The sequence below is a fragment of the Triticum dicoccoides genome, chromosome 5B (assembly GCF_002162155.2).
Source record: "Triticum dicoccoides isolate Atlit2015 ecotype Zavitan chromosome 5B, WEW_v2.0, whole genome shotgun sequence".
NCBI classification, from domain to species: domain Eukaryota; kingdom Viridiplantae; phylum Streptophyta; class Magnoliopsida; order Poales; family Poaceae; genus Triticum; species Triticum dicoccoides.
In genome coordinates this window covers 199074831-199098890 of record NC_041389.1, presented here as the reverse complement: position 1 = coordinate 199098890, position 24060 = coordinate 199074831, and the positions used below count along the sequence as shown (strand labels likewise).

At 43.3% G+C, this 24060-nt stretch overlaps 1 protein-coding gene across 1 annotated transcript; it reads left to right on the top strand.

Moving 5' to 3' along the window:
• The first annotated feature begins 653 nt into the window (after window positions 1–653).
• LOC119308064 (exocyst complex component 5-like) lies at window positions 654–19306 on the top strand. Its single transcript, XM_037584184.1, has 24 exons — window positions 654–813; window positions 888–1085; window positions 1199–1273; window positions 3374–3475; window positions 3601–3651; window positions 3731–3836; window positions 4475–4588; window positions 4675–4766; window positions 5441–5609; window positions 5879–5955; window positions 6039–6137; window positions 6234–6324; window positions 10141–10226; window positions 10298–10474; window positions 10786–10839; window positions 10928–11056; window positions 11167–11259; window positions 11332–11478; window positions 15655–15752; window positions 15831–15915; window positions 17799–17857; window positions 18521–18619; window positions 18706–18789; window positions 18882–19306. The coding sequence occupies exons 1-24, from the start codon at window positions 751–753 to the stop codon at window positions 18952–18954; spliced, it is 2421 nt and encodes an 806-aa protein (XP_037440081.1). The 5' UTR covers window positions 654–750; the 3' UTR covers window positions 18955–19306.
• The last annotated feature ends 4754 nt before the right edge of the window (window positions 19307–24060 follow it).

Below are 24060 nucleotides of genomic sequence, written 5' to 3'. Positions count from 1 at the left end.
TTATCTATGATTAGTCTTCCGGGAACAAAAGCACTCTGAGCTGGGCTGATAATGTTTGACATAATTAATTTCAAACGCGTTGCAATTATTTTTAAAATAACCTTGTACACCACATTGCATAAACTAATAGGTCTAAACTGAGTGACCTTTTCTGAAGAGTTACCTTTGGGATCATGACAATTGCAGTATCATTCCATCCCGCGGGTATCGACCTTCCAGGTGTGCCTTCGTTGCGAACCAACCTGTGGTTGGATGGTTAGAGGGGTTGTGGTATCCCCAACCCATCAGGGTTCAAATCCTGGTGCTCACATTTATTCCTGAATTTATTTCAGGATTTCCAGCGATGCGCATTCAGTGGGAGGAGACGTTCCCGTCGACGACGAGGCGCCTACGGAGACTTCATAAATCTCAACACGATATGCTGGCTCGATTTTTCGGAGGGGCTCATAGGGGTAGGGTGTGCGTGTGTGCGTTCATAGGGATAAGTGTATGCGTGTGTATATGAGCGCTTGTGTATGTTAAAAGAAAAAGGTGTGCCTTTGTTGAATAGAAAACCCCAAGTTCGCCTTTCAAAAAAAAAAAAAACCCAAGTTTGACGAAGAAAAAAAAAAGATGCGCCTGGCCTGAGCCGTTGTCGTTTCCTTCTCGTCCGGCCCGCCCGAACCCAGTCAGCTCACCCCATTTTCCAGATCATACACAAGAGCCGCTGCCCATCCTCCTCCCCTAGATCTCTCCGGCCGGCAGGCAGCCATGCCGTCGCCGAATGACCCGCCCGCGGCGTTGCCCCTCACCCTCGACCTCGAGGACTTCAAGGTACTCCCCCTTATTCGATTCGTTCTGTATCTCCCCTCCTTCCGTCCAGACCTAAGCGCTGCGTGGTTTTGCAGGGGGATTTTTCCTTCGACGCGCTCTTCGGGAGCCTGGTGGATGAGCTTCTGCCGGAGTTCCACGGGGACGATGCGGCAGGGGTACCCCCCCCGCCGCCGCCCCTGCTCGGGGCCGCGCCACCCGTTTTCCCTGCCGTCGACGAGCTTCTCGGGCTCTTCAAGCATTCCTGCAAGGAGCTCGTCGACCTGCGTCGTCAGGTCGGTTGCCGCCGGTCCTGGTGGTAGCAGCCTGCGTGATTGGGTGTGTGGGTGGTTGTCCGGTGATGGTATATGCTGATGCTGGTGTTTCTTTTTCTTCCTTTTGTGGATAGATTGATAAGAGGCTCCAAAATCTGAAGAAAGAGGTGGCTACACAGGATGCCAAGCATCGCAAGACACTCGGGGAGGTTAGTTAGCATGCTTGCAAGTTTTCTACGTGTTGACTATATTGTTAATGTTAGTATATTATAGAAAGATAAATGAATGAGACCATAATGGAAAAACAATACAGATGAGAAACCAGACGAGCCATATATAAAGATTGGAAGTACAACTAACTCTGATACGGTGAAAACATAATGCAAAGTCTTACCATTTGGAATATTATCTTTAGGTGTTCCTTGTTTCCTCTGGTTGTGCTATTCACTGGGATGAAAGTGCCACTCTAGGCTCGTAGTTAATTAGTTATATATGCCATCAATTACACATAATGATCAAGTTGGGGGAATCTTTTGTTACCTATATAGGTTAACTTTGTTCTTTTGTTTTCATCGCCGTATGATACATGTCAACGTATGACGACGAGTAGGTTCCCAGTTTTAAGATCTTCACCCAGTCGAATCTATTCAACTGTCTGTTAGATGTCTAGGACTTTATATATTATAATTTTTTCTTACTGTGTTTCTACCCCTCTTGTCCTGTTGGACCTGTTCAGTTGCTAAGAAGGGACATTTTCCTTTAGTAATACAGTTATACCGAGGCAAAGTTTAGTAGGCCATTCTGTAGAGAACCTAATGAATAATTGCTGAAAAGGGCAGTCCCTGATGCGAGAATCCAAAGAGACATAACTACAGCAGAAAAAAGTGCAAGGCATGCATTTGATGAGCTTCTATAGAAGAATGACTGTCGTGTTTAATATTTATGGTGACTCCTATGCTTCCATCAAATTGTAGTTATGAAGGAAATTTCTAACTAGGGAAATACGCAGAAGAGATTTGTATCCTATTCACACATTTTTCTATTTGCATTTGGTTATCAGCATCTTAGGGTCTATCATTCTGTCAAATGCATCTCTGGAATGGGGATGCTGTTCGATTTTAGAAACCCAGCTGCATGTTTCGATACTTTACCATTTTAATGTGATCTGACTAGGCTTTTGTCAGTTAGGATCCTGGCAAATAGGATCATGTTGTCCCTTGAGAAATACTTTTTTGTAAGGTTCCCTATGAATTACTTTGTGCAATAATCTCCTTTCGAACCCTTCAGTACAAAGTGCCCAGTTGGAACAATTTTTTCTGGATTGACCATAGATGCTGTTCAGTAAAAATAAAACACCTTAGCTGAACCCTTTAGCATAAAGTGTCCAGTCGGAACAAAATCTTTGGACTGTCCTTAGCTGAACACATTAGCCGCCCACATTCTGCTTGGGCAATCAGTGTTATAGTTCAACACCGGAACATTGTTTATAAGGCGTCCCGCATTCGGCGCTTAGGCGGCAAGGCGCCCTGACAGCGCCTTGAAATTATGCCTGCTTTAGGCACTTAGGCGTCGGGGCGTTGGTGCTCGCCTTAGGGCGACTTAGCACCTTATAAACAATGCACCGGAGAGTCTGGCAGAAAAAAAAAAGAACCACAAGAATCCATGTATTTGGTTTCCAAGTTGCAACTGATCACTTCTGTTTCCAGACTTTGAGAAAAATTGCTCTTTTGAGAAATTGTAAAGCTTAAATCTGGAATTAATTTAAATTTTTTGTGGGTTCTTACATCGATATGGAATCATCAGTATGATTACACACCAGTAATGTTCTGTAGCGAAGCAATCAAAGTAATTAGTGAAAATATTTTATATTTTAGCTTAATCATTGAGTGAACGCGAAGTTTGATGACTTCATTTTTTTTAGAAAAATGAGATATTCCAATTTTAACCAGATATTGCTGACATCTTTCAACAGAAAACAAGTTTTGACTATGTGTCTTGAATAAAAAAGTACATGAAGATGGTTATTTTGTGCAAAACTTTTGTGAATTACTGCCAAATGTTGCCAGTCTTTACTATGGCAGTCTGTTAGATGCACTTTCTATGCATGTCCAAGATCAATATGCAACTTTGTTCAATGTTGTTGTCTCATCAAATTTAAAAGAAGAGCTGGCTGTTTGATTTCTTGTCCCCTTAACTTTATGAAATATAAATTATACCTATGCCATGGAATATTACTCTAATATTTGCAAGTTTTGCTGAACTAGTGATTCTGGTTCATTTTATATGTTCACTGTTTTATTGTTCTCCAGCTTGAGAAAGGTGTGGACGGTTTATTTGATAGCTTTGCTAGGTTGGATTCTCGAATCTCCAGTGTCGGGCAAACTGCTGCCAAAATTGGTGACCATCTACAGGTGATCATATATTATGCAGTATCTTTCTGTTATTATGTATATCCATTGACCGTAACTTTACTCTTTGGTTTGTTTTTCTGTTGCTCTCTCCAATCCTAACGTTAAAAATACTTTTCATCTCTCAGAGTGCAGAATCTCAGAGGGAAACTGCCAGTCAGACGATTGATCTCATCAAGGTATCATAATCTAGTTTGAGGCAAATGTTGTTCTGTTTACTGGTATTGATTTCATTAATTGAAATATGCTTCTTTTTAGTATTTGATGGAATTCAACAGCACACCTGGGGACCTTATGGAACTTTCTCCTTTATTTTCCGATGACAGTCGTGTTGCTGAGGCTGCTTCAATTGCACAGAAATTGCGTAAGCTCTCATAACTTGGTTCCTTTCTTTCTAATATCAAGTGAACTACGTACAATTTTTTGTTGCACTTCACATTGTTTCGTTCATCTAGTAGCGATGTCATGTTTTTGTTGTTATGAATAGAGCTTGTTGTATTGTACAGCCCAAATGGCAACTATAACTATACAGTAGGACACTTGGGCTGCAGGTCAATTTACTAGACCTAGACCAATAGGAAACATACAATAAAAACCTAGATCATGGGAACTGTAATACACTCTTATAGTATGTTCCATATCTTATCTGTACTACGCATTTATTTGCTTGATTCGTTTTTCGTGCACAGACACCTTGGAAAGTTGACATATAGTGTGGAGCTGAATTTTCAATTTGTTCCTAGCACTTGTACATGCTTACCCTTATACTGCTCGGATCAACAATGGTCAACTACCAAAATTACTTCAGTTGCCATGAAAATATCCTCTTCTTTTCTGGTGGGCATCATTTTTATGTAGACTTCAGATAGTAGTTTTTCTGTTATTTAGCAAGAGCGTCGGTTAGAAATAAATGCAAAACTATGTTGAGCTTCAGATAGTAGTTTTTCTGTTTATCTTTTGAGGTCTCTCGGCACTCATGTTTATCCTAATAAAATATCGTAGGATCGTTTGCTGAGGAGGATGTTGGAAGGCATGGTGTCACGTCGGCAGTAGGTTCTGCTAATGCAAGCCGTGGTTTGGAGGTTGCAGTTGCAAATCTTCAAGAATATTGCAATGGTCTGTTTTCTTCCCATAAGTTCCCTTGGCACTTCCCTTAGCTATTATTTTTTGCATCTACTTATGAATTTTTATCTTATGTTTAGAACTGGAGAATAGATTATTATCTCGGTTTGATACTGCATCACAGAGACGAGAGTTGTCTACAATGGCAGAATGTGCAAAAATTTTGTCTCAGGTTTGTACTCGATGCAAGGGACATGGTACTGTTTTTCATGCTCAGTTTGGCTGATTCAAAGAACTCCTTTTTAGACCATTGTGATAGTGTCCACATGTAGCACCAGTCAAGGTTAAGATAAGGACCACTGTTTTGAATTCTTGATTTGATATTTCTGCTAAGTGTATGACTATGGGGAGCACCTCTGCACCTTTTTGGCCTGTTCAGCGTTGCTTTGATATGCCCTAATGCTTACTGAGCTTGATGAGCTCAGGCACCTGATTATTAGATATGCCCTAAAGGTGTCTTGATAAAAGTATCTATAAGCCTCTGCAAACATACCAGCATGCGAGCATCTGCAAACATATCAGTTTGTGAGTATCTGTAAGACTGCAAACATGTCAGCCAAATAAGTAGACCCCCCACCGACTTTGAAGCTTTAACTTCTTTAGTTCTTTCTGGATAGTAGCTTAAGCTTATTGAGTTATTAAGCCTGAAAATAAGCTGGTTGTTTGGCCCCTGGTTATGGTTTCTCCCGATGATTCCATAGGTATACAATACCACCCCTGCTCCTAAATATAAGACGTTTTTGCTGTTCAAATTGAACTGCAAAAACGTCCTATATTTAAGAACAGAGGAAGTATTATTTAAGTTTACTCGATTTAACATACTTTATCATGCTACATTGAATGCAGTTCAATCGGGGAACCAGTGCCATGCAACACTATGTTGCAACACGACCAATGTTCATTGATGTGGAAATTATGAATACTGATATTCAAGTTGTTCTTGGTGACGATGGTCCCCAAGCTGACTCCAGTAGTATAGCAGAGGGTCTCTCTATCTTGTACAAGGAAATTGCTGGTATGTACAAATTGTATTTTGACAGTTATTGTTTCTAAGTTGTAGAAGGGGAGCCTTGGCGCAGTGGTAAAAGCTGCTGCCTTGTGACCCTGGCTCAAGTCCTGGAAACAGCCTCTTACAGAAATGTTGGGAAAGGCTGCGTACAATAGACCCAAAGTGGTCGGACCCTGTGCAAGCGGGAGCTACATGCACCGGGCTGCCCTTTATTGTTTCTAAGTTGTACTTGGACGATAATTTATGGTAATCTGATTGTCCTATTGCTGCTTCAGATACTGTGAGAAAAGAGGCAACTACAATAATGGCTGTCTTTCCTTCTCCGAATGAGGTCATGTCAATTCTTGTGCAGGTATGTTTTGCAAAGCAGTCCTCTCTGTGACCAACATTGCTTAGCTTATTCATAAAGCAAAAGACTAATGTACTCCGTTTCAGCGAGTGTTAGAACAAAGGGTCACAGCAATTCTTGATAAACTTTTGATAAGGCCTTCTCTTGCTAGCTTGCCTGCAATAGAAGAAGGTGGCCTTCTACATGTAAGCACTCTGTACACTATCTACTTCCAAATTGTATTTTTTTTGACATAATTCACTGAAGCATGAGATCTTGTTCTCGTCGAATTGTAATGGCAGTATCTGAGAGTTCTGTCAGTAGCATATGACAAGACAAAAGAACTTGCCAAAGAGTTGCAGTCTATCGGCTGTGGGGATTTGGATATTGAAGGTACATTGTATTGCAATCTCTTAGTTGTTTCCTACTCCCTCCGATCCAAAATAAGTGTCGCAGTTTTGAACTAAGGTTAGTTCAACCTTAGTTCAAAACTGCGACACTTATTATGGATTGGAGGGAGTACTATATATTCATCTTGAGCAATTTGCTGTTCCTTTGCTTGCGAAAGAAATATTGACCCATGATCCTTGATTACATCTATTTTAGATCAAGTTCCATTTAATATATTGGGTCTAAAGCAGGGTTTGGGAACTGGCAAGTAACTGCCCAGTTTTCGTGAAACTACTGGGCACATACTTATTTTTGGAGCCTGGTTCACCGTTAATACCCCCAAATGCAAAACATAGCTATCAAAATAGCTATATGCTAGTTTCTACTGCATGTTCTAACATTATTACTGAAACTTTTTTGAAACAACAACAACAAAGCCTTTCAGTCTCAAACAAGTTGGGTTAGGCTAGAGTCGAAACCCATCAGATATGGAAACCAATTCATGGTTCTTCTGTAGCATTGACCCCAAATATCGAAAGGCGTCCTTCTGAGGTACGACCTGCCCATCAAGGCTAACTTCCTCCTCGTCGTGCTTAGTAGTACTGAAACCGCATCTCATGTACTCAGTTTCAGTGAAAAGCCTAAAACCTTTCGATTCTAAAGTCTGTCTCCACAGCTCTAACTTTCTGTTAACCCCGTTCGACTATCGTCGACTAGCACCACATCATCCGCAAAGAGCATACACCATGGGATATCTCCTTGTATATCCCTTGTGACCTCACCCATCACCAAAGCAAAAGATAAGGGCTAAAATCTGACCCTTGGTGCGGTCTTATTTCAATAGGAAAGTCATTAGTGTCACCACCACTTGTTCGAACACTTGTCACAACATTCTCTTACATGTCCTTGATGAGGGTAATGTACTTTGTTGGGACTTTGTGTTTATCCAAGGCCCACCACATGATATTTTGCGGTATTTTATCGTAGGCCTTCTCCAAGTCAATGAACACCATAAGCAAGTCCTTTTGCTCACTGTATCCCTCCATAAGTTGTCGTACCAAGAAAATGGCTTCCATGGTCGACCTCCCAGGCATGAATTCAAACTGATTTTTTGCCACACTTGTCATTCTTCTTAAGTGCTGCTCAGTGACTCTCCCATAGCTTCATTGTATGGCTCATCAGCTTAATTCTAGGTAATTAATACAACTTCAAACACCCCCCTTGTCCTTGAGGATTGGTACTAATATAGTCCGCCTCCATTCTTCGGGCATCTTGTTTGACCGAAAAATGAGGTTGAAAAAGCTTAATTAGCCATGCCATCGCTGTGTCTCCAAGGCATCTCCACACCTCAATGGGGATACAATCAGGGCCCATTCCTTGCCTCCTTTCATGCTATTTAAAGCCTCACTGACCCCAGGCTCCTGGATTCGTCGTGCAAAACATGTCTTCGTATCATCAAAGGAGTTGTCCAGCTCAATGGTAGAGCTCTCATTCTCTCCATTGAATAACTTGTCAAATTACTATCGCCATCTATGCTTGATCTCCTCCTTAACCAGAAGCCGATCTACTCCGTCTTTGATGCACTTGACTTGGTTGACATCCCTCGCCTTCCTCACTCGGATCTTGGCCATCTTATAGATGTCCCTTTCGTCTTCCTTCGTGCTTAATCATGGGTAGAGGTCCTGACTCCTTGCGGGGCATACACGCTGATAACATTGAGAACCAAGTCCCCAACGACCAGCTTGGATAATCCACCCCCTTGCCTCTTGACGTCTACCACTCCATACTTGAGGCTCTTGTTGATCAAGGTGCCTACTTCATTTCTGTTTGTAGTTGTCCCTGTATACCGCAACTTGAAGCCGGTGTCCTCTATCTCCTTAGCCGTCTGTCCCCTCCATTTGGCTTCTTGGACGCATAGGATATCAACGCCCCTCCTCACCGCTGCATCCACCAACTCCCATAACTTACCCGTCGTGGACCCTACGTCCAGCTACCGATGCAGATCCTACTAGGCTCGATTAGCTTCCTTAACCTTCGCACTCGTCGAGTCAAATGCGAAGAGCCTAGCTCATTTTTTACTACACTTGGACGTCAATGTAGCGCGCCTCTAAGGATGCGATGTCAATGTAGCGCGCCACTAAGGATGCGACGACCTGATCCTTGACCACATATCACTGTATCCAGATTGAGATACGGGCGTGCCACCAAGGGGGTGATGGCCTGGCCCTTGCCTATTTAACACCACACTTGGGTTCCGATATGGCGCGTTGCTAAGAGGATTACGCCCCGACGATGTACTTCTGGGTTTCATCTCCATAAGAACGGCTGAGTTTTGACGTTAGCTCGCCAAGCTTATCACAACCCTCCTCCTTTACCTGGGTTTGGGACCAGCTACGTTGAGACAACATAGTCGGAGACTCGGAGTTATGGTTTCAGAGAAATGGTTTCTATCCAGAAAGCCCAAGGTTTTGGTGAAATTTCTGACAACAAAAATGCTAGCAGTAGACTATTCGCAAAATCTTGGCCTGGACAATGGTAAATATGTTGGATAGTACATACCTTTAGTATTGCTTGGATATTTGATTTAATTAATTTCCGCATGCAGTATCATTAATATCTACTATATTCCTGAATGAACTTGTCTTTTGGTGTGGTCTGTTGTGGCGCCCTAAATAAATATACCAAGTTAAAACATGCCAATTTCTTAGGCTAGCAAACTGTTCTTTCTATCAATGCACCCAGAGATAAGTTTTGTGTTTTCTCAAGAGAGAAAACCCTTCATATGCAATCACAACCAAACACCCAAGACAACGACTCATGGTTATAGACGAGTATAACAAAGGACGCAACCAACACAATCACCGGCCTTAACACCACCCATCCACACCACGCCTTTACACTGCCGATGTGTTTAGGCATTGGCCACCTAGACTCCTGAGCCATGCCGCCCGCCATGAGCCCATGACAAACGGTAGGTAATCCTCGGCAAGGCGTCGACCATGTCACCCTAGGTTGCAGTTTCAACATGGCGCTGGCGCCCTGGAATGTATGTGCGCCGAAGCCATGAGCCAACGATGGTATCCACAATATTCAGTGAGCCTCCAAACGGTGGTCCCCATGGGCGCAGCAGCAAGCTTGCCTTGCCGATTCCCTGGCTGGTGTCAAATTTGCAACAACCACGTCAAGACACAGCAGCGGACCGCCAGGATCGCCTGCAGCCATGGAGGCGGGCAAACCTTGCCGACCCACCGGCCACCGCACCGCTGACAGAGGACACCACTCATGTGTCCAGAGTGTGCCTGGAGGAACTGCTTATGCTTTTGAAGAAGTTCGCTCGCGGCCAGTTTAGTGGTGGAACGCTGAATCTGCGGCATGCCATTGGCGTGGCCCAGGTGCTACTCACGAGTGTGGTCAACCGGCGGCTTTCCGCCTGGAAGGGCAGGAGCTGCCGTAGCTCGGTGGCTGCCCGCAGCAAGGTGGCGAGGAGCCACCCTGCCACCACCGCCACGCCACACCAACTGCGCCTGCGACAACCATCACGGGGAGCAGGGGCAGTGTGAGGACGAGGAGAGGACTCATGGGAGAGCGCAGGAGAAGCCCTGCTGCCGTCACCAGCAGTGGCGACGGTCGCAATGAGAGGGAAGGAGGAGCGGTGCCTACGTGTTGGCCCGTGAGCCGCCTGGGAGACAGAAGTTTTTTTCTCCTCCTACCCGCATACTTTAATTGAAGGTTCTCTGTAGTCAGAACCATTCTCTTACATCTGAAGCGCACTTGCAGATATGTGTAGTACCATCATGATTATGTCCATATTTCTTGTAGGTCTCACTGAGTCTATATATGTTTCCCACAAAGACGAGTACACGGAATTCGAGCATGCATCACTCAGACAGCTATATCAATCAAAGGTTATAATTTTGCTTTTATAGATTGTATTATTTTGGAATATTGTAGTTGGTCACATTGATGTACTTGGCAGATGGCTGAATTAAGAGCCGAGGCCAAGCAACAATCTGAATCGACTGGGTCAATTGGCCGTGCAAAAGGAGCATCCTTGAATACCTCACCCCAGCAGCTGATATCAGTTACTGTAGTGACTGAATTTGTTCGTTGGAATGAGGAAGCAATATCGAGATGCACACTGTTGTTTTCTCAGGTGAAACTAATTTTCCTTGTACTAATTATTAATATGTTGCTTGGTAAATAATTTCTGTGTTTGCATTAAACTTTTGAAAATTGATATCCAAAATAGTTTCAAGAATAATACAACCTATAAAAGCAAAAGAATAAACATGTTATTTTAAGCCACAAGGCCCTGGCCTGTTATTGGCAAGGTCATGTTTCTCCTATAATCTGGAGGTTAAGTTCATAGTTGTTCAACTGTGTTCTTTTATTACGTAAAGAGACCAATGTATTGTTTTCTGTTTGAACCTACTCTACTTTTCTCACAGCTATAATCTTTTGCAGCCTACTACTGTTGCAGCTAATGTCAGATCCATATTTGCGTGTTTGCTTGATCAAGTAAGTAAAGAACCATGGGCCAGTAATAACATATGACAGTCTTTAAAGTATGATGCTAGTCTAATGACAACGTTGTTTTGTTATATAGGTCAGCCAATATCTAACTGTTGGGCTTGACGGTGCTAGAGAGAGTTTGAACGAGGCTGCAGCTATGAGGGATAGATATGTTATCGGGACAAGTGTTAGTAGAAGGGTTGCCGCGGCTGCTGCTTCTGCTGTATGCCTTCTTTTCTGTTCCTTAATCTACTTCTAGTTTTTGGCCACGAGGCACATCTGGTCATGGACATTATCCGTGGATGGAGTTAGCTAGATTTGAACTATTTGCAGGCAGAAGCGGCGGCTGCTGCTGGTGAGAGTAGCTTTAGATCCTTCATGATCGCTGTGCAGCGTTGTGCCAGTAGTGTAGCTTATCTTCAGCAGGTAATTTGGCTAAACATGCAACCTAGATTGCTAGGCGATGAACCATGCTGATTTTATCCTTCTCCTGTGTAGTACTTCTCAAATACTATATCACGTCTCCTGCTGCCCGTCGATGGTGCCCATCCATCTGCTTGTGAAGATATGGGATCGGCAGTGTCTGTTGTGGAGGCTGCTGCTCATATAGGACTGTTACAATGCATTGATACAGTCATGTGTGAGGTTTGCACCTTCTCTTTTCCCTTTTCATGTCCAAACAAATTTATGGTGCCATGGAAATTATAAGTACTGTAAATAAACTATGGAATAACAAGAAGGTACTGCAAACAAATAATGAGGAAAACTTGCGTACTGTTATTTATGAGTTGATTAAACTATTGAATCAACAGACTAATGAACAATGGGTGATATTATTTCAAATTGATCCCATGCATGTATCGTAGTTTGGTGTGAGAACTTGCTTGTGTATGGTTCTGAGGAGTAATGGCAGGGGGCTCACCTTGATCAGTGTCATGCCATGCCACCGCAAAGGCTTCCCGTGTACCGGATTTCGGACATGCGGACTGGTCTGCGGACACTTTAGGGACTCGGTTGGATGGCAAAAGTGGTCCGGACACTGTGGTCCGGACATACAGGAGGTTTGAGGGTCCGCTTTGGAGATGTCGTTATACCTTGAGCAACCGTCTCTTCCACCGTAGCTTCAACAGAATCTGTAATCTGTTCTTCCACTTGTTCATATCATCATATGGCATAAAATTTGCATTCTCTCCTGCTGCATAATTCACTTGATCTTGATGAGCGGTCTGTGCCGAAACGTTGCCACTTTCACGAGTACTTGGATTAGAACTAGTACCACATTTACGGCATTAAATTGTCACTCAAATCACTACATTGCGTATTACAAGCTATTCTAAAATGCTACTAAAATTCAGAAAATATACCTCTCCCTTTGTATTTGCTAACCCCTTTCCCTTCCTTTCCATTTTCTAAATGCTAGTCTGCTAGTGGCACCGTGTGCCACTGGTTTCTGGTGGGTGGTGGCGGAGCGCTGAGAGGCCGAGCTGCCGAGCTCCACCCTACAGCCGGGCGGTGGCAAGTAGCCAGGTGGTGGTGAGTGGCCCAGTAGTGGCGGCAGCGCAGTGCACCAGTCGGCGGGCGCTGCCTCACTGGGGCAGTAGAACTGCGACTCAGGGTGGGCGACTGCATCGATTACTAAGTCTCTGGATGAGTTCTCTGGCGACGCTGAGGTAGGCGACACTAAGAATCGGCGAGGGGAGGGGAGCAGGTGAGCGGTGGCTTGCACACGTCGGGCGGGTGTCGTGCATCGCGTGCACTGAACGAGCGGTAATGAGGGGAGGGGAGCGATGACGTGTACTGGTCGAACGGCGAGCGGAGGGGAGTGGCGGCTTGCACTAGTCGTTGTCGAGTGATTTAGGTCTTGCTCTCTCGCCGCCAGACTCTTACTCATGGGGATGATGCAAAGAGACGTGGTCACGTGGGGGTTTGTGGGCCAAAATAGCCAGCTTATTATATGGTAGTATTTTTTTTCTTCAATTCTGGGTGGCAGCCAGACTCTTACTCATGGGGATGATGCAAAGTGACGTGGTCACGTGGGGGTTTGTGGGCCAAAATAGCCAGAATATTATATGGTAGTATTTTTCTTTCTGAAAATTCTGGGTGGGCCATGGCCCACCCTCCATACCCTCCACACCCTCTAGGTCTGCCAATGGTGGATGAAACAGGCGGTGGAGCTGGTTGACTGGTTTTCCAAGGAAGTGGAAGAAATGCGCCACTAATCAAGTTCATGGCGCCTAGGACCAGTCCCACCAGAAGGCCTGTGCGTCGATCCTGAACACAATGAAAACATGAAGAGAGGTGCCATCTGCTGCCTGAACACGGAGAGGAGTATCAGGAGAACTAGGAGGACAGGTGGAGTCCGTTGTTATGTGAAAAGAAGCACCAGAATCTGGAACCCATGGAGCTGATATACTTGTAGGTGGTGGTGGTGTGAGGAAGACCTGTGTGCAGAGGCAAACATACAACGAACCAACGCAACCATCTCTTGCTCAGTGGGGAAGATATGTTGAGGGCCTGACTGAGAAGAGCCAGTGGAGCTCTGCTGACCTCTCTTCATGTTTCCCTGACCCCGTTTATCATTGTAGCAGTTCCGAGAAGTGTGTCCTGGTTTATGACAGTACCCACAGAAGAGACCGTAAGGAGTGCCAGCTCAGGTAAAGCCTCCAAAAGCAATGGTCAATGTCTGCTGAACTCTCTTCAAATTTAGGATGAAGGCGTCGTAGAGACAGATCATCTCTGTCTGAGCTCGCTGCAGCTTACAGCGATGACAAGTGTGACAGACATCAACACCCTGAGAGTCAAGCTGACGTCACGCTGTAGACATCAGGCGAAAGAAGTCACCCATGGTAGCATTCATCTGCTGCCGCGACTGAATCTCCCTGAGAATGGCACGGAGCATTGCCTCGTTGTGAGGCTCACATTGTTGCTGAAGACAAGCCCACATCAGCTAGTAAGTAGCAAGGGACACAATGTGCATCGAAAGAACATCATCATGCTAGTAACAGCAGTGGCCTTCGTCTGAGCATTATCAAGCAGCCAGGTTCGTCTGGTAGGTCTCCAACGCTGAAAGACAAGGATGTTCTCCTGGACGACATCATCGACATCCGGCTGGATGACATGCTCAGCTGGTGGCAAAGTGGGTCAAGGCGGACAGGGGCGGTCGACCATAAGAAAGGCCGAAGCCGCTGGCCAGCCATGTGAACTTGCATTTGCAGCCAATACTCTGGGAAGTTATTGCCATTGAAGATGGCCAGTGGTCGCGGAATTGTAATCATGCCTGTACGGGAGGCACCATGGAGCCAAGAAGGCTGGGGGGCAGCACTTGGTGCTGCTGGTTTGGGATCTGCAGGACGTGCTGTTGTCAGGGAAGCAGAGAATAGAGGTAGTCAAGAGAGGAGAGGTGCCAGCTGAGGTGCCGTCATCCGCTGTGGCAGCAACCTTGGTGTTGTCCAGCACGAGGCCGCCGAGGCGACCGCCAGGAGCAGCCAGCTCGAGGACGATGGATGGCTGCTGGGGTGTCAAGCACAGTGGCTGCCGGGCAGCATATCTGCTGCATTGTAGAAGCAAGGGCGGCACACCCTGCAGTGTGCAGCAGGTGGTGACGAGATTTCCCTTGGGTGCACTGGCGGCTTGATGTGGAGCCACGAGGCGACGATTGGAGGGTCCAGGGAGCGATCAGTGGAGAGGAGGGTGAGTCAAGAAGCCACGGTGGCACATCTTTGGTGGGCCGATGGAGGCTGGGCAGTGCTGTAACCCTAGTCCTGACCTTGCTCTGATACCCAACGCAACCAAAAGTTCAAACTGATGGAAAGAGCTAGGCAATCCACATATACACTTAAACACCCCTCACGTGTGACGCGGGAAGTCAACACATCAATAGACTCAGAGTATGGCTCAAGAGGCCTATAAGTGGACATATTATAAATTACGAAAGCTAGGACTTGAACTCAAGACCTTAGACTCTGATACCGTGTTAAGCTTCATGCAATAGCCAACACAACCAAAAGTCCGAACTGATGGAAAGAACTGATGGAAAGGGCTAGGCAATCCACATATACACTTCAGTACATACGAAAATAGAACCCTAGAAAGGAGAAACTACACAGCTAACAGTTACACTTGACAATAATTATCAATACCATGGGCAAATAACGAACGAAAGGAAACTAATGCTCATGGTACAGTTAATAATGTTTTTTGAATTGATCGTGTACCCTATTTTTATTAACTCGAGCATGGCTCAGAGGTGCGAGATTTGAGCGCTCACCCTAGATTGGTCATCTATGCCTCCAACCAAAGCTAAAGAGGGCTACATGTAAATGAGTGAGCTCTTGAAAACTCCGTTTATTTCTTGATTTATGATGAAATTAGACCTAGCTGGCATATGCAGAACGAAAACAAGTACTCCCTCCGTTCCGAAATAAACCATGACAAGTATTTCGGAACGGAGGGAGTACTTTATTTCTTCTTTAAGTGATTGCAATATAATGAAATAATTACATTTTCTTTAAGGGATTGATGTCCAATGCTACCTTAATCTTTATGTTTAACTTTCTTCTAAAAAATATCACTTTTTTGTTGATTTGGTTTGCCAAGAGTAGGGCCGACTGTGCTGCAGCATGTATGCTACAGTACTTGCACCAGTAACATAATCTGTCAAACTGTATTCATGTTGGAAGCTATGAGTTGATACGGTGAATTGATGAATATAATCCCCAATTGCCTTGATAGTTGAATGATTTATATAATTGACTGGCGTCACAGGGTATTTTTCAGCAATTTTTAGTTCATAAGCATAATGCCTTTTGCTTTGCTTCCCAGGTTGAAAGATTGTTATCTTCAGAACAGAAAGCAACAGATTATCGGTCACCAGATGATGGAGCTGCACCAGATCATCGGCCAACAAATGCTTGCATAAGGTGCTCATTTGTATATTTGTGCTTCGCATGGTCCAAGATAACTAAATTAACTAACGTATCATTGTTGGTTTATGCCAGAATTGTAGCCTACCTTTCTCGTGTTCTCGAGGTTGCATTCAGCGCCTTGGAAGGTCTAAACAAACAGTCCTTTTTGACTGAATTGGTATGTCACTAAATGATAATCCTTCAATCTCAAGCAATTGGTTTTCTTTTGTTTACGAATATGCAAATTCACAAGGTCATGCAGAACTAATATACTACAGATTCAAGAAATAAGGATAGGACATGTTTTTGCATATTGCATCGTGATGCATGCACATGGTTTTAAGGTGGGAATGCGAAACGATGTGATGCCTTAGGGTGTGTTTGGCTTTTAGCCCAACCTTGCCTTGCCAAAATTTTGGTGAAAGTTTGCTAGCCCATTATCTGCCAACATTGGAAAGAAAATTGAACTAGTGTGGAAAAAATAGTATTGGCTTGCCAAAAAATCAGCTATGCTCAAAACAAATACCCAAGTTTTTGGACCAAAATATTGCACTTTTGGGCACAATTAAAGCATGCCCTTAGAATCCTAGGAGCAGAGCAGTTAGCAGGATGAGGGGCAATTTAATGATGAATCATGAGGGAAGAACCAGTGAGTGCAAGCGGAGCGAATCCCAAACAGCAAAAGAGCAGGACAAAGCAGGAAATATCATGCACCAAACAGCAAATAAGGAGCATCACCGAGCGCACACAAAAAAAGCAGTGCACAGTGCTGGACCTCTGAGCGCTTGGCGCGCCGTGGTCTGCAGCACGCACCCTGTTGCATCTTCTGTGATCAGACTATGGAGACGATGGCTCATCTCCTCACAGGCTGCTCCTTCTCGCGCATGGTGCGGCATGAGGTGCTTTCCTGGATCTGATTGACGGCTCGGCCTCCCTAGGCAGGGGATGTCTTCGTGGACTGGTGGCAGGCTGCTTGCCTCTCGGTCCAGACCTTGGTCCGAAAGGGCACGTCCTAGCCATCCTGCTGGTTGCTTGGTGCATCTGGAAGCACCGCAATGCGATCACCTTTTGACAGTGCACAACTCAGCCTATCCAGCCTCCTTGACACGATTAGGACGGAAGCCAGAGCATTGGGCGACTGCGGGCGCGAGCGGCCTAGCTGCGTTGCTCCCGGCTGCTGATACGTCTGGCATTTAGTGGCATTGTGTTGTGACATTGGGTGCTCGTCTGTGAGCTTGTACAAACTCTTCTTCTATCAATGAATCGAAACACAAGGCTTTTGCGTTTTCTCAAAAAAAAAAAAATCAGTGCAGAGCAGAAACACAACACTAAACACACCACACAGCACAAGGCAACAAAACGACCCGGAGGCTCAGATCCAGTCTAGGATTTGAGTGCTCATGGTGGCTTTGATTTGAGAGGGATTCATGGGGGCTCAGATTGATTTGAGATCTGGCAGCGGTAAGCTCGAGGTCACCATGGGAGGACCTTGATGGCTGGCGGCAGCAGCAGGATCTTGACTTCCTCTTCTCCTATTGTGTCACCTCTGCTCCAGGAGCAGCCACATTAATAATGCGGCGGTGAATGTGTGGCGGTAGTTACGCTGCCGCCATATGATATACTGCTAAGTGAGGGCAAGACATTATCATCTTAGGTCTTAGTTCGCCTTAACACTGAAGCGACGCCTTGAAAACCATGTGCATATTCAGTACTCCCTAGCATAACTATGCTAGATGTGTCTTTGAATCTGTTGTATGTATTGAATCAAAATTCGGGTAAAGGGCATCTAGATGTTGACATAACATGTTTCACTCTGCAATTTCTGCGCTAGTCATCATATCAAAATTTATGATAGCAACTGGATGTTTAAGTTTTTATTACAAGCAAACGCATGTAAGTGCCTGAGACATCTCGTGCAAGCACTATACTGTGATCTAATATACCGAGTAAACACATGTAACAGTGCTCCAATATTGATAATGTTCATCTGTTTGTAATTCTTTACTCAATGTTATATTGGCATGGTAAATATGTACCATAAATAACTGAGCTGTGCCTTAGGGAAACCGCTTGCACAAGGGTCTGCTTAATCATTGGCAAAAGTTCACATTTAGTCCGAGGTACTCTTCTATCATCATATGAATTATCTTTACCTTTTGATCTTTTTATTCATATGACTCTTATGTTTAGTACTGCATTTTGTAACATCAGGAAGGCTTGTGCCCTATCAGGAACAACAACAACAAATTTCGCAGCACCATCCTCGCAAAAAAAAAACATAACACTATGCGATGTCAAAACTTGGGTCAAACTACACATTAGGAGAATTTATGCCTCCCCACCCCTCCAAATTTAATGAAGTCTGACAAGGTGGACGATGTGTGGGTGGCATAACCATACTTGTCTGTATTGCTAGATCCCATCAATTAGGATCTGTAGTATCCGTTTTAGGGTGATTTTGCCATCAAATACAAAATTTACTCTGCAAAGGATAATGATACAACTTTAGCGGTTATACAGCTGAGTATGTAAACTTATGCCAAGTAATATTAGCTTGAACAAATTCATGCTAAATCACTAGTCAATTACCTATATTTGTGTGGATGAAGTTGACACCCTATAGTCCGAGATAGCTATGCCTTAACATCCTTATATATGGTCTAACATATTGTTGTTCACTGCATATGGACTATTGGCCAATTGCCCGGTCAGCCCAGGTTGGTGTCTAAAAGGTTGTCTTTCTTGGCTGAGCTGATTGTACAGAGCAATGTTTGTTTTTGCAGTGGTGGGCTACGGTTGAAACGTGACATTACTGAGTATGGGGAGTTTGTCCGTAGCTTCAATGCCCCTTCCATAGACGAGAAGTTTGAACTGCTTGGAATGTAAGTGTGTTTTTCTATAGTTCTTTTTCCCCTGATGTTTTGTCTGAATTTTGTCCTTGACGTTTCTTTGCATTATGTGCTTGCAGCATGGCTAATGTCTTTATTGTTGCTCCGGAAAGTCTAGCTTCCTTGTTTGAAGGAACCCCCAGCATCCGGAAGGATGCTTTACGGTAGGGACCTGACTCCCTGCATATATAGTGAGACGTCTCTTTTATACCACTGTTTGATAAACTTGCGGCTAAAGTTGGGATCTGAATTACAGGTTCATTCAACTCCGGGATGACTACAAGACAGCAAAAATTGCTTCGATGCTTAACAGTATAATGTCTGAATAAAATTTACTTGAAGGTTGATGTTTGTCAAGTGGTGGAACGCTATGAAATGCTGCAGGGTCATCCCAATCGATTTTGACCATCAGTGTAGCCTGTATAATTGAGCTTCAGTATTATGTTAATTCTTTTGGTTCCCTTTGTTTATCTGTTTCTAACTTGTTCTGCCTTGCTGAATCTTAGTTTTACATGTGCGGGTCCATGAAACCTGACCCTTGTAGCAAACTGGATAGACAAGCATTATTTTTGTCTAGTAATAGCATTATGTTTGCGAAATGCCTATGTTAGTTTTACCTCAGACTGGTCATAGTCGGTGGTCAAGCATAATTGGGTATCCTAACATTGTTGGTAGCCTTTATTTTACTAGCAAACATGCCCGTGTGTTGCAACGGGAGAAAAAGATGTCCTTGCATCGTCCTGCAAAAGAATGCAACACATAAGTGTGTTTATAATGTACTCCCTCCGTCCCAAAATAAATGTCTCAAGCTTAGTACAACTTTATATTAGAGTTAGTACAAAGTTGAGACACTTATTTTGAGACAGAGGGAGTAGCAAACATGGTTGCCATGAATCAGGTGAGAATGCGGCTCTACGATTGTACCGGAATGTATGAGAGCAGAATTCCAGTCGAGATGCTGAAAGCGTGTCACAAAGACATCCACAATTGTCTATGATGTTGATCTCTATGTGTGTTGTCGAAGCGAATGGGTGTGGCGCTGGGGCAAAAGTTGAAACATGCATGATATATCTCCGGTTGACATGAATCATGATTGGCCGCAAACGCCCAACAGTGCAGCATCCGGACTGTGTCATCCTGTGACATGCTAAATTCTACAAAAAATTCAGATCTGTTGTACATTTTTTAAATAGTGGAGAAGATAAAAAATGATAGTCGGGTTTTTCGTATGTGAACTGGGCTTCTATTTTTAATGAATAGAGATTCTTGAGATCCTTACTAATTTATTTATAGCTTATCTTTCTTTTGCACTATTGTGTGCGTGCATGGATCACCCCTGCCATTCCATTCCCAACAAAGCCCCAACTTTGTTGTCTTGTTCAAGCATCCCTACGATCAACCTACGATCAACCTTCCTAGGCCACTTACAATATCCTACAACTTCTTTTATTCTCTCGATCAGGCCCTTCCATTCCACACTCCCGTCAGCACCACAGCTACTTAAGCCTCCTTGTAGTTTCTATCTGTTCATTATTGCATGCATGCGCACATGTGCGCCACAACTTCCTAGGCCACTTTGCAATATATCCCAGCCCACTGTGTCATGCAGCTTGTGCACCTCTCATCCTGCATGTAAGACCCCGTCTAATTAGCTCACACCAGACAATCTTGTTAAACATATATGATTATTCAACATGAGAATTATTTGATTTGATCCATGTGATTATTCAACATGAAATATCCACAAACATTAATATCGTGGGGTGGGCTCTATTTTTTGTACGTTGATGGTTTACGTGTGGGCGCGCTGGTGCAACTGGCCCAGCAGGTGGAGCGCTGGCCTACGCCCAGTATAGTTTAATTACACGTTCCAGAGCTCATAGAATTATAGGACAACTCGAATTTGTTCACAACATTTACCTGTTGCGGTTGGTCATTGCGTTCAATCTCTGACGCAAGAAGAGATCTCCGGTTTGAGTCCAGAACAGACCAAACTTTTTATTTTGAGGGAAAATTAACGTGACCAAGCCACACAAACATGTGCACAATCTTTGCTTAGGCAAAGCCAACTCGAAAAAAAGTAGACGACGGTGAACCCACGGAGTCAATCCGTGCTTTCTTATTACTAGTAAATGTGCCCGTGCGTTGCTACGGGTTGAACATTGACCATGTCGACCGCTCATACATGTAAATGTGGCAACCTAGAGACTTCTCCCCATACTTAGATCTAACAATATTCAAAATGTGCAAAGTGCAATCAACATGGAGTTTAATCACTTGTCAGGTGTTGAACCAAATCTAAAAAAATTCTCCAACACCACACTTTAAAGATTGCTGCCACCGATTGAACTATATTTATATGATATAGTCATATAAAGATAACTTAGCACATTTACTATAAATAATGGATATTTCTGAAGTCATGGCCTAGTAGAACAAATCAACCAAGCAGTCTACTGAAGTAAGCAGAAATGACAAAAAATGGCTCACATTTCTTGTCAAAACATATAAAAGCTTGAAAAAAAAACCATTTTTGTTGTAGAACCCAGGGTTTTGGTTACCGCTCGAAATTTCGAGATTTACCACGGTTACCGCATATTTCAGTCCCCCTCGGTAAATGGGTATTTTGAGCAATTTTTTTTGAAATTTTTATTTTTTTTTAAATTTAAACTCTCAATGTATAGTAAAGTATGGCAGCACTTGACAACACGCGTGTAGACAATGTTCCAGTGACCTAGTAGCTCTTTTATGATAAATATAAGTTTAAGTGCTATCTATATCTATTTTGAAAGAATTTAAATTCAAAATTTAATTATATCTTTGGTTCGAAATTTGCTCGAAATTTTATGGTAAACGTGGTAACCACGTTTACCGGCCCCCCTCGGTAAAAATGCACCATTCGGTAACCAAAACCTTGGTAGAACCCCAATGGCATTAGTCCTTCTCCCATTCATGAAATAATTTTCTTATATTCTCTGTTTGTTTGTTTGTTTATGATGGTTTTATATAAATAGCAAAAAGGCCCGTGCGTTGCAATGGATAATAAAATTATGAATTGCGGCCTTGAAATCAAGTCATTGATAGCATAACATAATACATGTCATGATTATAAATAATGTACAACCAACATTATTAATTGGAATCAAATAAAATTGCCAATGGGCTGCACTTAAAAATCAGAAATACTCAGGCTAGTGATCATCCATTTCTCCTTCATGCGGATGGATTTGGTGTTCTTATGGAACTGAAAGTGATGGGAACTGACGACGATATTTGCAGGAGATCTGCTGATGCATGGCGGTTTCTAGTGCAAGCATCACCAACTTGGGGCCTATTAGGTTGCACTCACTCTTGGCTCTGCCGCTGCAACCTCAAGCTCATCCTCACTGTGATGATTTCTTTCACTTGCCATCGTTATTCCTAGTCAATTTCTAACACCTGAGTCGCGCATTAACTGGAAGGCCGAAACTAGCATGTTAAACTCTCGCCAATAGCAAGCAAAGTCAATGGTGTAGTCTTGCTCTTTGCTTAACCAGTCATTCTTCACAATTTTGGTTCATTCGTAGTGGTAGCCTCAAGGCTTTGGCATTTGCTAATGGTGTGATTGAAGAAATCCTGCAATTCTGACAGATTATTTTTCCTGTCAGAGCTAATGATCCGACAAAGCATATTGTCAACATTTTTGTTGAAGCAAGATCTGTATTTTACTAATTTTCCCTCCTTTTCTTGCATGTTCAGAACCCAACCGGCTTAAGTGCAACATTGACCTTCAGTGCTGAATGACCATGTGCAGGCCTGTAGTCTTTAGTACTCCCTCCTTCCCATTTTCTAAGGCGCCTAAACTTTTGCACGAAAATTAGCGTACAGCTAAATGTTCTCCTCTAACAGAAGTGATTGGTGATCCAGGAAAATAGCAAACGGGCGTGAGAGAATATGACCGGTCTAGTACTAGCGATAGTTAGCAGAAACTACCTGTACGTGAGAAAAACAAGGGTTGGGAGGCTTATGCGCCTAATATTGTGGGATTTTACAAAAAAGGTTAAGCGCCTAAGATTTTGGGAAGGAGGGAGTACATAACTTCAAGACAACATTTATGAAGAAATGTCAGTCTATCTGTATCTTTACTGCAATCAGTCAAGTGACCGTTCCTGACAAATAATCACCGAAAATAATGTTCAATCCACTGTACCGCCGGTCCTCCTTTGTGCCCTTCTAGTCCTTCTCCACGCTCGTCTATTTCCAGATTATTATGGCAAATATCACCTCATGGAAAACAAAACATACTTTTCAACGGACCAGGACAACTAATAAGATTGTTCTAAAAGTACTGGCATGCTATGCTTGCAACTAAGTAAAGTAGGCCGATAAGTTGATATACGCACATTCTCAGTACTCATGAGAAGCAGGAGAGGGAAAACGCTAAAAATATGAAGCAGTCGATGTAACTCAGAGTTGTGCCACAGAAAAGAGCCTGATTTATGACCATCTCGGCTGTACGGAAAAAGAGTAAGCATCAAACTGTGGGAGTGGGTAGGGGATTTTCAATGAAACGGGGAAACATTTATCATAAAACAGCATGGGAAACAAACTGTAGTCAGTTAAAATATGCTCTACAGTGACAATCAAATTGATGTAGCCTTGGCAAATGAAAGGGAAACTGAACTGAAGTGCCTCAAAATAATGTTAAATTGAATTAACACCCTAACATAGCAGACAAATAATAAAGAATGGATGGCTAAGCATAAGGCCATAATTTGAATTTGTTGAATTGGAGAAACAACAAAGATGGATAACAATATTAATGAAGACTAATGATTTTCCAGTAAAGAAAATGAGGGGTTAGCATTTATGTTTTGGATAGTGTACCAATAGTAGGCCAATTCCTTCGGAATCCAGCATTCGGACTGCGCGCATCACTCTTTCCTCTTTCCACTAACAAAACTAATGTCAGTGTCGTCAGTCTTTTATTTCCACTATGAAGTTTGCATACTCTACACTGGGCATGAGGAAATATTTAAATTTCCATATGTATCTGCAAGAAGGCAAATCAGAGGTTCAGTCCACTCCTATAAAATCTGATGCTTCTAAAATGAAAGCACAGTTGAGGTGATCCAATGTTGAAATTGGCTATCAGCATGGCTTTATGAAACAAGCAATTTCCATTAATTCAGACTTAAAGCATATGGCGAATCATGTGAAGGTTGTTGATGCCCACTTCGTTTTAAATGTTTTGAGCATGATTTACCCATTATATCAACTTGTTTTATATGTTCTGAACACAATCCACCTGCAGTACAGGCCTATACTTTGAGGCCGCTTTGAAGTTTTTGCATATTGCGTCTCTATTGGAAATTTACAAATATGTGTCTTTTTGTATATTCAATTTCCGTATATGTTTCCCCAAATAAAATGATTGTATGCTGGGGTGAAGTGAG